The following is a 14,985-nucleotide window of genomic DNA, read 5'->3' as shown; positions in this document are numbered from 1 at the left end:
TTAGTAGAGGCAGGGTTTCACCATGTTGACCAGGCTGGTCTTGAACTCCTGACCTCGTGATCCACCCACCTTGGCCTCCTGAAGTGCTGGGATTACAGGCATGAGCCACCAATACCTGGCCCCAAATCTTTTCAAATAAATAGTGAAATTACCAAAATTAAGTGGGGTAATCAATTCATGAACAATGAGGTACTTAATCCTAGCATTAATATGCTGGTTGACTTTCAAAATAGGCTGTTTTTCCTTGCCTCTACAAGTTTTTTAAGTAAAAACAAAACCTACCATTTTTAACGGAACACAAAATGCAAATAAAAGGCCAATATATTCCCCTATGTCTCAAAACCACACTGTCATTTTAATCATTCAAGATCATAAACTTGATAATAATAGAAAGTGATTCATAAAAAAACATTGAACTCTGGCCAGGCACAGCGGCTCACCCCTGTAATCCCAGCACTTCAGGAAACTGAGGTGGGTGGACTGCTTGAGACCAGGAGTTCGAGACCATCTTGGCCAACACGGTAAAACCCAATCTTTGCTAAAAACACAAAAATTAGTCAGGCGTCTTGGTACATGCCTGTAACCCCAGCTACTCAGGAGGCTGAGACATAGAGGCAGATTGCAGTGAGCCAAGAATGCGCCACTGCACTCCAGGCTGGGCGATTAAGGGAGACTACCCTCCTAAAAAAATAATAATAATAATCAGACTCTGATTTTAAAGAAAACTTGGCTCAAATTTGATTGTGGCACTGAAAAGTGAATTTAGAAGTAACTGTATAAATAAAGATTTTCCATTGTAAGTTAGTAAAAAACAGCTGTAAAAGTTTGTATAAGTTTATATTTTTTTATTTCAGAGAAAGCTATTAATAAACCCGTGCTGCATGTTAAAATCCATGCAGTCTTAGAAGGGAAGTAAAAAGTAAGCGGGATCCCTCAGACCTACTCAGCGTGCTGTGCCAGAGGAACCCACGGGCAAAGGATGTTTATTTGGTCGTAAGGAGCAGCAGCCATTATTCTTAAATAGGACATGGATCAACCAGAAGTGTTTAACAGTTTAGGAAATATTTCAGAACCAAAATATAAAGACAGTATCTATTTAGATTTTAAGAAAAAGGTTTAATTTGATGCAATAATATTTGAAAATCAACCTCCTATTTAGATATGAAGGCTAAATTACTATACTTCCTTTTCACTTTCTCTTTATTGTCTCTGATCAAAATACCTACATTTTTAGTTCTCTATGGAGACTATCCATCCTTATCATGCTGCTACCTCTCAGCCTATGGCTATACATGTAGACTGATGCTGCTGTCTATTTCTGGGAGCTAAGGCATCTACTTAAGAGTCTGATTCTTGGAAGCTGCAAGCTCAATCATCTCACTGGCTCATCTAGTACAACATTCGTTCACAGGACGAGTGAGTGCCAGCGGCTGGATCATTTTGCCAGTGCCCTCTCACTGCTTACAGGACTTCTTGGAGTCACTCTCAATTGGTTTTTCTGCTTGCTTCTTCTTCAGGTATGTCACCTTTTCTACCAGGGACAGCAGACGTCCTCTAATTGTTAAATCACTGTTTCCATCTAGAGACCCGTCTTCATCCAGCTCAATTCCTAGTATTAAAAAACAGAGAAGCAGAAAAAAAAAATACTGAAAGAATACACCTGGGTGAATAATTCTCAGGGCTGGCAATTTCTTTCATGCAACGTCAAAAACATCTGACATGAAGTTAAGCAATCTTGTTCACCAGCCCTCATGAATAACGTGACTTGTCGGCCTCTTTTCGTCCTCTCTCCTTTTCTTCTGTTCCTGTGGGCTCAGGACTGTCACCCAGGACCAAATATAACACTGAGCAAAGACCAAAACGACTCTCTTAGGGGCAAAGATCAATCCCGCTATTTGGGCTGCTGCTTGGGCATCTCTGACTTGAGACACTGTCTCCTGGACTTACAGTCCTGCCCTGCCTAAAAACCCCCTGGACTTTCATTCTCCTCTCTTGCCTCCAAAAATTTTAGTGATACTTTGGTTAGTTGAGAAACAGAGAGAACAGGCATAATTAGGTACCCTAAACCAGGGAATGCTTTCTATCTGAAGCAAGAATTCTAAAGTTTTACTATCCCTAGAAATACAGGGATACTTATAGAAATATATATATCCATATGTATACACACACACACACATATACACACATTTCTATAACGGATACTTGTAGAGATACAAGGGATACTTGTAGAGATACAAGAGAAACACACATACACACACACAGAGTATAATTTTCTGGGAGTCATTTAGTGGTACTTCATTAATAAACAAAATTAATATGCAAAGTGGTATTTTTATTATCTTCATTTAAATAAGGTAACCACTGGTTAAACGAGTTGTATTATTTTTAGCTATAACTTTAAAAACAGCTAGTTCATTTTCTTTCATTGAATCATCAGACCTTATCTATACCACTGCATAAAGGAATAAAACACATACACACACATTCAGAATACCTAATCAATTCCATTTTCAAAGTTCTTAGAATAAAAGGAAGGGAGATTTCCCTTAACAGGTTTGGACTACTGACATATAACTCAACGCAGGGTTTCCACAGGCATTCTCTAATTTCAAAAAATATAGTCTAAATTTTCTAGAAATTATTCCCTCAACTGCTTTAAATACAACTATTTGTGATCAAATTTCTTTCTTAAAAAAGAAAAAAAAAACAGCTTCACTGAGGTTAATATAAGCAAAATTGTACATGTTTTATGCATGCAATATGATGAGACTGGACATATACATACATCTGTGAAACCATCGCCACCACCAGGAATAGACATAAATCCATCACCTGTAAGTTTCTTAGTGCTTCTTTGTTTTTTGTTTTTTTGTTTGTTTGGTTTTGGTTTCTGTTTGTTTGCTGTTTTAAAAATAATTAACATGGTATCTGCCCTTTTAACAGAATTTTAAGTGCACAATACAGTATTGTTAACTAGAAGCACTCTGTTGTATCGTGGATCTCTAGAATTTATTCATCTTGTATAATCGACACTTTGTACCCGTTGACTAAACCTAACACTTAACCTCCCTGCCAGAGGTGCCTGGCCACATGTCCCCCTTCTTGTTTCCTATCACTAAGGGAAGGAGGGAAAAAAGAAAAAGAATTTTGGTCATCTTCTGCTCAGTTTAACTGCCTTTCTGATTTCTCTGTCCCTCAGGACTCCCCACAAAGGGACAGCTGTTTTGCCATTCTGCCATAATAATAAATGTTCTTACATAATCTTCTAACAGGTATTGTGTGTATTCATGAACATATTCACGTGTACACTTAATTTTGTCTCAGAATATGTGAATTAAAAACACACCATTAATAAGAGCTGTTAATTAAAAAGACTTTACCACAATGTGTCATCAAATCTTCATGGAAATCCAATAGTTGGTCACGAATTTCTTCTGGACATGGACATTCACTTTTGTCATCCTTAAAATTGAGAAGCATATTGATCTGAAAGTTTGAAAAACAAGAAAGAGGAAGAAGGAGGAAGAAAAGAAAGGTGAATTCAAGAATGGCACAGCAGGGCCATGAGCAGCGGCTCACAGCTGTAATCCCAGACCAAGGTGGGCGGATCGCAAGGTCAGGAGTTCAAGACCATCCTGGTCAACATGGTGAAACCCTATCTCTACTAAAAATACAAAAATTAACTGGGTGTGGTGGCACATGCCTGTAGTCCCAACTACTCGAGATGCTGAGGCAGGAGAATTGCTTGAATGTGGAAGGCGGAGGTTGCAATAAGCAGAGATCGTTCCATTGCACTCCAGCCTGGTGACAGAGTGATACTTCGTCTCAAAAAAAAAAAAAAAAAAAAAAAAAGGGATAGCATAGCAACTACCATAAGACCAAAATGCTCAAAATCTCTGATTGTTCATAAATTATTCTTCCACAAGTGTCCATCACTCAATCCAACCAGTACTGCAGAATAAATCAAATCATCCAAAACTTATCAAGCTGCAAAATAGTTGTATAATGCTTCTTCCTCTTTCTCAATTCCACAATGTTAGACTCTTGTATACTTTAAGAATTCTTACCTAAGAGATCTAAATGCTATTTTTAAAAACTATTTTATTATGCTTATCCCAAACTTCCATTATTTTCTAGCTAACATCTCTACTTTACTGAATATTTATTGTATATTGAATATTTAAAAGAACTCTTTTTGAGAAGAACACAGATACAAAGAAGAATGAAAAATATAACTGAAAAGTAACACAGGTTTGCATATCCATATCCCTTCTCTGAAATGCTTGGGCCAGAAGGGTTTAAGTTCTAGGAATTTTTTTTTCAGAATTTGGAACACAATCATCCTTTAGTATAATTGGTTCCAGGACCCTCTATGGAGATGAAAATCCACAGATGATCAAGTTTCGTATCTGTAATGACACAGAAAGTGCATATAACCTATTCATAAGCACGCATATAGTTTAAATCATTGCTAAATTACTTATAAGACCTAATAGTGCTGACACATCACTTCATTTAAGTGTATTAGACCTAGTAATTTGTGCACAGCAAATTCACATTTTGTGTTTCGGAACTTTGTGGATATTTTTTTTCTGAATATTTTCAATATACCGTTGGTTGAATACAACGATGCAGAACCCACAGATAGAGAAGACCAGCTCCATTTGCATACACATAATGAGATATTTTGAGGCTAGAACCCAAGTCTAAAGATGAAATTCATCTGTGTTTCATACACACCTTACATACATAGGCTGAAGGAAGATTTACACAATATTTTAAGTACTAAGTATTCATGTGCGGAATTTTCCAATTGTGATGTCACATCGGTGCTTTTGGATTTTGGAGCATTCTGGGTTTCGAATTTTGATATTAGGAATGCCTAATCTTTGTAATGGATAACAATGCTGCTGCTAACATTAATGGTTCAATTAAACTGCAGGAAACTGTTTTCCATTCATGTTTGAACAATAATATTAAATTTATAACTTCAAAAAAGAAAGCTGTTTCTCTATAACTTTCCTTTAAGAAACTATTTTAGATTTTCTTTTTTGGTGTTTATGTGATTTTTTTTCCCTAAAATTTTATTTTGATATAATTATAGATGTATACGCTATGGTAAGAAATAATACAGAAGGACTTCAAGTACCCATTATGCCGTTTCCCCAATGGTAACACTTTGCAGAGCTGTAGTACAGTATCATAACCAGGACAGCAACATTAGTACAGTCAAAATAGAGAATTCCTTTATCTCAAAGATTCCTCCCATCACCCGTTTATGACCACACCCATATCCCCTGTCTGCCCCTCAACCTTAACTAATGGCAACCACAAATTTGTTTTCCATCTCTATGGTTTTGCCATTTCAAGAATGTTACATGCATGGAATCATATAGTATGTATGGATGTATTCCCATATGATCCTTTAAAAATATTTTTATTTAATTGGTAAATATTAACTGTATGTATTTATGGGGTACCATGTGATGTTTTGATATATGAATACATTGCAGAAAGATTAAATCAAGATAATTAACATATTCATCACCTCATCTACTTATCATTATTTCAATGGTGAGATGAAAGAAATACCATATGACCACCTGATGTCAGCATGGTATGCTGTGAGAGCTGGTTTCATTCCTGGTATGGGTAATTTGTATCTTCTTTTTTTTTCCGTTGTCAGTATTTTTAGAGGTTTGTCAATTTTATTGTGATTTTTTAAATAACCAGCTTCTGGATCCATTTTTTCTACTGCCCTGTTTTCAGTTTCATTACTTTCTGTTATTATCTACATTAGTGACTTCTTTCTGCTCGCTTTAGGTTTATTTTACTCTTTGCTTTCAAAATTCTTGAGGTAGCAGGGTAGGTGATTGATCTGAATTTAAATGTCAGCATTGAGTGTCATAAATTTCCCTTTAGGCCTTGCTTTAGCTGTGGCACAAATTTTCATATGTGATGTGTCCAATTTCGTCCAGTTTAATGAATCTTTAAATTTCTCCTGAGATTTCCTCTTCAAGCCATGCATTATTTAGAAGTGTGCTGTTTAGTATCTTTAAGAGTTTGGAGATTTTCCAGTTACCTTTTTGTTACTGATTTCTAATATGATTACAATGTGATAAAAAATGTGTATGATTTCAACTTTTTAAAATTTCTTGAGGTTACTTTATGGCCCAGGATATGTTCCATTTTATCAAATGTTTCAAGGACACTTGAAAAGAGTGTGTATTTTGTTGTTGGGTGGAGTAGTCTACAAATCTCAGAAATCTATTATTTGATGGTAGTGTGGAGTTTTCCCATACCATAGCTGATTTCTCTGTTTGGCTATTCTATCAACTGAAAGAGGAGTCTTGAAGTCTCCAGTGATAATTTGGATTTGTCTATTTCTCCTTTTAGTTCTGTCAGTTTTAGCTTCACATATTTTGCCCTATTGTTCAATTCATACATATTTGTGTTTTTATGGATTGACCATTGTGTATCCCTGTCTCTCTGGTAATTTTCTGTGCTCTGAACTCTACTTTATGGGATATAGCTACTCCTGCTTATTTTGATTAATATTTTCATAATACATATTCATTTAACTTTTCTCTTTTAATCTCTATACATTATATCTGAAGTGAGTTTCTCCTAGCAAGCATATAGAGTTTTGAAAATTCACTCTGCCAATTTCTGTATTTTAATTGGTTTAGATTATTTATATTAATGTAATTGCTGATATGTTATGACTTCAGTCTGTCATTTCACCTATGGTTTTGTTTGTTCTCTCTGATTTCTTTTTACTGACTTGCTATGGATTACTTGAACAATATTTAGAATCCTATTTTGATTTTTCTGTATTTCTCAGTGGATCTCTTGTACAGCTTTTCTAGTGCTTGTTCTGTGTATTATTTTAAATATACCTAAAAAACAGCCTACTGGCATTGATGATGTACCAAATGGTACAATGTCAACACCGGTAGACTCCAGTTTGAGTGAAGGAAGGAAACCTTATCACCCTTTCTGTTCCTTTATTCTCCTCTGTTTAAAATTTTTAAATATTCCCTATACATATATTTGGAAACACATCAGTTTTATGATTATGCTTCAACCATCAAACATAAATTAGAAAACTCCAGAGAAGAAAAATGCACTGTATTTGCCATATTTTAACATTTTCCATTGTTCTTTCTTCCTGATTTTCCAAATTTCCTTCATTTATCATTTTCTTTATGTTTAAAGAACTTCCTTTAGCATTCTTTTAGGGTAAGTCTGCTGTAGTCAAATTCTTACAACTTCCTGTCACTTGAGAATGTCTTGACTTCCACTTCATTTCTCAAGGGTATTTTCAAGGTACACAGAAGTCTGAGTTGACAGTGTCTTCTTTCAGCATCTGAAAATTGTTGTGCCACTTCCTTCTGTCCTCCATACTTTCTAATGAGACATCTGCTGTCACTCAAATTGCTTTTCACCCTGGAGGCAGTGTCATTTCTTTAAAGACTCTGTCTTTAATTTTTTTCAGAAATTTGACTATGATGTGTCTTGGTACAGATTTCTTTATGCTTATCCTATGCGGAATTTGCTCATCTCCTTGAATCTCTAACTTCTTATCTTTTACTGAACTTGAAAAGTTTTCAGCCATTATTTTCTTCAACTTTTTTTTCAGTTCACCCTCTTTCTCCTATCCTCTGAGACTCCAACATCACAAATTTAGATGTTTTGTTATATTCATGTTTTCTTCAGGTGGGGTAGTTGACATTGCCCTCTCTTCAGTTCATGGATTGCTGCTGCTTCTCACTTCATTCTGATTTTAAGTCCATTCACTGAGTTTTAAAATTTCAGTTATTATTTTCAGATTTACATTTTCCATTTGGTTCTTCTTTATATATTTTGTTTCTCTGCTGCTGAGGCTTTCTATTTTTTCCATTTTGAAGGAATTACAGGTTGGTCAGATAATTTTAACATCTTTGTTTTCTCAGTGTTGTGTTTGTTGCTTTTTTCATTCAAGTTTTTCTTGATTATTCACATAAGTGATTTTTAATTGAAATCTCAACATTTTGAGGATTATGCTAGGAGCTCTGGGTCTTACTTATACCTCTGTTTCACCTGCTTCCTCTGACCCAATCCAGCAGGAGAAGGGCTTAGGGTACCCTATGACTGCCAGGTTGCAGAGGAAGCCCATTTTCCCACTCAGCCTCCTTGGACATCTGGAGGAGGGAAGGGATCCTGTTACTGTTGGGCAGGGGTAAACGTTCTATTTCCTCACTAGACCTGTACTGATGTGACCCTTGCTAGAAAAGGGTAACTGTGTCTTGTTACTTCTCCTTCCATAACCTCTGCTGATACTTTGGAAGAGGGAGGCCTTGTTACTACTCAGTGGAGATAAAGTCACAGCTCTGTCATCTACTGGGGCACCTTGTTACAGCCTAGTGAGAGTGAAAGTCAAGGTTTCCCACTCGGCTTATGCCGAATGTGGGTGGGACACAGTTTTCTCTGTAACTTTTGGCTGGAGTAGTGCAGTTATTATCTAACACGTTTCTGTCTTGCTAAACTGCCTCTTTCCTGATCCTCTGTCTAGAGAGAGAAGGCTTTTGTTGTGGCTTTTCTTGTCTATGCCCGTTGGTGTTTCCTGGTTGCCAGCTTCTTTAGCTTCCAATTTGGGATAGATGAGGCAAAAAGAAAACCCAGGGAACTCACCACCATGTTGTTCCTTGGGTCCCGAGTTCTGTAGCCAACCTCCCTTCTTCTCTCTATCTTTCAAAGTCTTCTTATGTTATCTTCTCTGTAATGTCCAGGGTTTTAGTTGTACTTAAAAGGAAGAATCGGGAGAAGCACATGTACCCCATCTTTCCAGAAGCAGAACTTTCCCAACAGCAGTTTAACAGAGTCAATCTGGAAGAGGCTGGACCCCTTCTCTGCTCAATAAATGCTGTTTATAACAGTTAAGAAAATTCCACATCCCTTCCCTCAAAGAAATTACATTCTGGTGAGAAAGAATAAATTCCAGAATTAGTCCCTATACAAACTTTCATTCTGAGCTACTCTGGATAGAGAAGAAAATGGTAAGGGTAAGAAATCAAAAAAGACATCTGTGAATTACATTGTTTAACCACCATCCCTACACCTTGGTGACTTCTCACACTCTGAGGCCCACCCTGAGGTAGATTTCAGAAAATTCACATCCCCAAACTAGCCCATTCTCTGATTCGGGCAGGTGCCCTTGATTCTGTCGTACCCTCAGGAGACCTGACTTTGTGGGTAAGCAATGAGAGGGAGAACCACAAACAGGGCAATCAGTCTTTTGGCAAGCAAGCTGAAAGAGACATGTCCTTCTTCTATGGTAGGTACAAATAAGAAGCCTCTAGCAATGAGTCCTATGAATAAAATATTCCTGTCAGTGGAAGATGATGAAGACCCATTTGTGGTTGAAATTTGCTCCTATTTAAAGAACTTCAGATTCTGGTATATCTTGGCCTTCACAAAGAGTCTGTGATATACCTGATATCTTCTAACAAGTCCCTCTTTTGTTTAAACTAACCAAGTAAATTCTTTTAGATAAACTAAGAATACTAACTAAATCAACTTCATGAGTTTAAACAGAACAAGGAAAACAATATGGGTGACTTACCATAGAATTTTGCAAGGCACAGATCCCGAACGACTAAAAACCAAAATAAATACAAAGGACTTTCATTTCATTTCCGTACCTGTTCTTGAGGTGGTGATCTAAATTCCTTTGTTTTCCTGGCTGTGAGTGCAGCTGACATGTTTAAGGCTTGCATAACTTCGTTGTAGCGGAAACGTTGATTGTCTTGGAGCTTAGCTACAAAATCATCTGAAAAGGCTACGATGGCTTCTATCCGGTGCCGGACCTGGCAGTCGCAGAGGTATTGAAGCAGTAGGCACATCTAAGAAGACCATTGAAAAGATAGCCAAGTTTAATTTCTAAACCCTTTAGTAATGTTGATCAAGTCACAGTCTGTGGTCAACATCCTTAGTTGCCTATTCTTCTCCCTTAGAAATAGAATCCTGATTTCGTATAGGCAGCAATGTGTTCAGTCCCAGGAGATGAAACATAATTTGTCTAAGCAAAAATGGCGAATATATGTCCCTTTAGTGGACATTAACTGATATGGTCTGGCTCTTTCCCCACTGAAATCTCACCCTGAATTGTAATGATCCCCACATGTCAAGGGTGGGGCTGGGTGGAGATAACTCACTCATGAGGGTGTTTTCCCCCATGCTGTTATGGTGGTGCATAAGTCTCACATGATCTGATGGTTTTATAAATGGGAGTTCCCCTGCACAAGCTCTCTTGCCTGCCGCCGTGTAAGACATGAATTTGCTCATTTGCCCTTCACCATGATTGTGAGACCTCCCCGGCAATGTGCAACTGGGATTCAATTAAACCTTTTTCCCTTTATACATTACTCAGTCTCGGGCATGTCTTTATTAGCAGTGTGAGAACAGACTGATACCCTTACCCTCCCAGGCTCCCATTCAGCCACAGGTGCTATGGTCAATGAAATATGTAATGAAAACTTTGCTAAGGGATGATATTCCATCAGTGATAAGAGATTAGAATGCCCTTCTTTCAAAATGAGTGTAATTGGGTGATGACATGATTACTGTAGAAAGAATAAGGTAAGTATATTAGGAGAAAATCACAGGCTGAGGATCACACAGCAGAAAGACACTAAGATCTGGATTATGGGTGACATCACCAAGCTGCTGTATCAATTCTAGAAATCAAAACTTAAGATAATTAAGTGGTGAATGCTCATTCATTCAGTGGTTAGCTGAGTCTTTCTCCTACTGAAAATTAAAAAGATTTATAACTGAGTATGTTGTTAGAAACATCCCTAAAAAAGAGCACTCTGCCAAATATTAAAAAATCTATATTTTTTAAATGGTTATATTGCCATCTACAATATAATCATTTTTTAAAATAGTTTTTTTTAATTTTAATTTTTTAAATTTAATTAGATACATAGAGTGTTCTAAGTATCTAATCGTGTTCTATCTATCTAATTGTATATTCTATCACAACACTAATTGTGATAGAAATACATGATGGTGTCAAAATGGACCTTAAAACCCTCTGTGTCGCCATCTACAATGTAACCATTTCTGTCAATGCTGTCTCTGAAGCAGTCTCAGTGTCCATCCGCCTTTCTCCATCTCTTTTGCCCCACCCTCCTCTGAGCATGGTTTCCTACGGTTTGGACCAGCACGAAAGCCTCCTGACTAACCAGATGCTAGGTGACTCTTTCTTTCCTCCCTTACCGATTTCCCTTCCAGCAGCCACACTGGCCTTCTCCTGCCTCAGGACCTTTGCTGGGAGAGCTGTACTGCATGGAAAGCTCCTAGAACACCCTGCTCCATTCCTTTTTCTTGTAACTGCTACACACAACTCTTAAATCTGACCTTAGCTTAAAAGTCACAATCTCTGAGGGGTCTTCCCCCTCATCTTTCTAACAGCAATCCAGTCTAAACATTCTTTTAGTAATCCTTTCTTTGTTTTCAGAGTATTTAATGAAATTAGCAATAAGATTTTTAATGCATAAATGAGTGTACATCGTTTTAGAGGCTGTGGGGTTCTGAAAGGCAGGGTTCACTTGTGTATCCCCTAAGTGCAGTCCAGTGATGCAAACATCAAATTGACTTTAATAAACAGATGAGACATTAATAAAGGACCCTTTAAACATCTTGATGAGCATAAAGACAGCCAATGTGTCTGATTCCTTAAAGACATGCTAGGGTGGCTGGGTGCACTGGCTTACACTTGTAATCCTAGCACTTTGGGAGGACGAGGAGGGAGGATCACTTGAGTCCAGGAGTTTGACACCAACCCGGGCAACATAGCGAGACCCCGTTTCGACTAAAAATAGAAATCAATAACTGGGCACGGTGGCATGCCTACAGTCCTCGCTGCTGCAGAAACTGAGGTGGGAGGAAGGCTTGAGCCAGGAGATCGAGGCTGCAGTGAACTACAATTGCACCACCACCACTGCCTGAGTGACAGAGTGAGATCCTGTTACTAAAAACAGCAACAACGACAACTACAACAAAAAGTGTATTACGGGGAAGTAGAACCTTGCCCTGTGACAGTGGGTGCATCCACTGGTAAACAAGCGTTCTAAGGTTGGTAAGAGTGGAAATATGAGTAGAAAGCGGTCTTTGATGGCTTATAGTTCAGGTACTCTGGTGTAATGAAGGTAAAATCCATCTGGGAAATAAGAGGAGATGGCTAATGAGTAAAAGGGAGAAGAACAGGAAGTTAGTTAATCTCATGAAGAGCTACCATTACACGAGAATGCAAAGAAATAAACATACACACGCAGAGAAAGAAACAAAGGCAGGTTCCAATACCTCAGTGCTTAGTAATTGTGAAATTCACTCAAATGTCTTGTTCGGATTACCTGCAATTTAACTGGCTCTGGCAGTTTCATTTGGAGCAGGCCTTCCTTGGGCCGCTTACCCCCCTTGGCTTCTTCCTCACCAGCTCCTTGCAGCTTCGCGTCTTCCACGTTGGGCTCTTTCTCCAGCGTGTCGCTCTCCTCCTCCGGAGTGGCAGCTTCTTTAAACACACTGGGCTCAATCAACTGCAAGATGTGCTTCAAGTCCTCGTTGTGAAAGATGCCCATGATGAGCAGGGTATAGAAGAGCTTGATGAGAGGTACAAAGAGGAACTCAGTAGTCCCTCCAACTGGGTCCCGCGCATGAAGACTGCCCTCTCTGACAGCTTCTGTCAGCATCTGTATGATTTTGGCTTTTAGGATGTCCAGGGGGAACTCTGGACTGTACTGGTAACATTCATTACTAATGCTTACAAAACTGGGGGAGGAAAACTGCATCCGTGGCCTGAGGGAGGTGCTGAGGCCGATCCCTGGAAGGCCATGCTTTTTGTTCTCATCCGGGAACAGGGTGATGCTCTTGGTCTCCTCCGTCATGGGGACAATGTACTCGTTGTTCATCATGAGCCTGGCAGTGGCATAGGAGCTCAGGTGGATGTCGATCAGCAGGTCATAGTAGCCAGCGCGCAGCAAACCCGGCATGTACTTGTTCTCAATGGCGTAGAGGAGCTGAGGTTCATCCACGTGGCTGCAAAGGGCATGAGCCACCCGGTGGTTCCCAAGAGCACAGACGGCTGAGTAGAGCCGGAGAGTGTGATAGTGAAATTTCAGCAATTCCTCCTGCTCTGTCAACTCTAAGATATCAACAGATCTGCAGAAGAGAGGAGAGCGGTAGTAAGATTAGAAATGAAGGATTTTTCTTTCTTTTTTTTTTTTTTTTTGAGATAGAGTTCTGCGCTTGTCACCCAGGCTGGAGTGTAGTGGCATGATCTCGGCTCACTGCAACCTCCACTTCCCAGGTTCAAGCCATTCTCCTGCCTCAGCCTCCCGGGTAGCTGGGATTACAGGTACCCGCCACCACTTCTGGTAAATTTTGTGTGTTTTTAGTAGAGACAAGATTTCATCATGCTGGCCAGGCTGGTCTCAACAAAGTGCAGGGATTACAGGCGTGAGCTACCGCACCCAGCCTAGAAATGAATGATTTTTAAAAATCTGAATTTTTAAAAACCTGAAAAATGTTATGGGAATGGACACTGCAGGTTTAACATCTCTAATCTGAAATGCTTGGGACCAGAAGTGTTTTAGATTTGGGACTTTTGTCACACTTCAGAATATTTGCATTATTCTTATCAGTTGAGCACCCTGAATCTGAAAGTCTGAAATGTGAAGTACCCTATTTCCTTTGAGCATCACATTGGTACTCAAAACGTTTCAGATTGTGGAGCATTTCATATTTCAGATTTTTGGATTTGAGACACCTAACCTGTATCTTCTTTTAATTTTCTATGATGCATTTAATGGCTGCATAGTACTTTTAATCATTTCTAGATGTTTTACAAATTTTCTTCTACACAGAATTTGACATTTATCTAGCACCGCGTTCCTCCTCCATTGTATCGAGGATCTGGGCACCTCTTTTAGGTATTTGTCTTTCAGCTTCAACCTGGGACTCCCCTCTTTTCACAATTTGGAAACCATGGAATCCTGAATCTCCTTTTTTGACTGGCTAATCTGGATCAAGAAGCCAGAAAGCTCTGCCATAGGGTAGGCAGCCTTTGTCCCTGCCCTGGGATTAGGCATTAGCCCAGCCAGTCAAAAATAGGTAAACAACACACCAATTCCTCTGACATAATTTACCCTCTTGCACATCTGTCATGTACCCAAAGAACTCCCGCTACCCCTGGTGTCCACCCAGGTTTGTGCAACTCATGAAGCTGACACTGTAAATGACATTTTCTATGTGTCAAAATAAAAAGGCACCTTAAGTAATTAGAGTTGGAGTTGACACTGGGCTCATAATCCATATCATTTTGCTTCTACCATATGCTCTTTCAACAAATAAAACCTAAAACGTATGGCCAGAAAATGCTTAAAGCCAGGGCATTCCTTTTAGAGCACATAGTTCCTTCAGATGTGCTGATGTTTTCTAAACTACTTAAATAATACAGATTTTATATAGGTGACACTGTAGCATTAAAAGTAGAAGCTTAATATACTCATAATCAAAACAATCATTCATCTAGGAAACTGTCCTTAGTGAGACTTAGTATTTCCCTTTATGAGAACATATATGTATATATGTACATGTAAATACATATATATATGTATGCTTTGTTTGCTACTGTTATTCTAGCACCGAGCACTTAAAACAGTACCTAACACCCAGAAATGTTGAATAAAGATCTGCCGTCTTTGCTGTTGAGTTTTGTCACTGTCCTCAGGCACTCCACCATCCCGTCCACACCTACCCACCACATCTAAGCCTTCCAAGTAACAGGCAATCGATTACAAGCCACTGTGGCTCGATGGTGGCTTGTAATCGAGACCCACCTCCCAACTCCAGATCCACCTCCCAACCCCAGATCCACCTCCCAACCCCAGATCCACCTGCCAACCCCAGACCCACCTCCCAACCCCAGATCCACCTCCCAAC

General features: G+C 38.9%; 1 protein-coding gene across 1 annotated transcript in view; it reads right to left on the bottom strand.

Annotated features, from left to right (window-relative positions):
* The window catches only part of RYR2 (ryanodine receptor 2), a 787,527-nt gene that overhangs the window by 215,372 nt on the left and 557,170 nt on the right, over positions 1-14,985 (bottom strand). Inside the window, exons 37-40 of the mRNA XM_037737814.1 lie at positions 12,399-13,203; positions 9,684-9,884; positions 3,381-3,486; positions 1,466-1,609 (exon numbers count right to left, since the gene is read on the bottom strand). Coding sequence (XP_037593742.1) covers positions 1,466-1,609; positions 3,381-3,486; positions 9,684-9,884; positions 12,399-13,203 — 1,256 coding nt within the window. The remainder of the gene's footprint in view (positions 1-1,465; positions 1,610-3,380; positions 3,487-9,683; positions 9,885-12,398; positions 13,204-14,985) is intronic.

This window comes from Cebus imitator, unplaced genomic scaffold (assembly GCF_001604975.1).
Source record: "Cebus imitator isolate Cc_AM_T3 unplaced genomic scaffold, Cebus_imitator-1.0 Scaffold42, whole genome shotgun sequence".
Classification (NCBI taxonomy): Eukaryota; Metazoa; Chordata; class Mammalia; order Primates; family Cebidae; genus Cebus; species Cebus imitator.
This window is presented reverse-complemented; position numbering and strand designations above follow the sequence as displayed.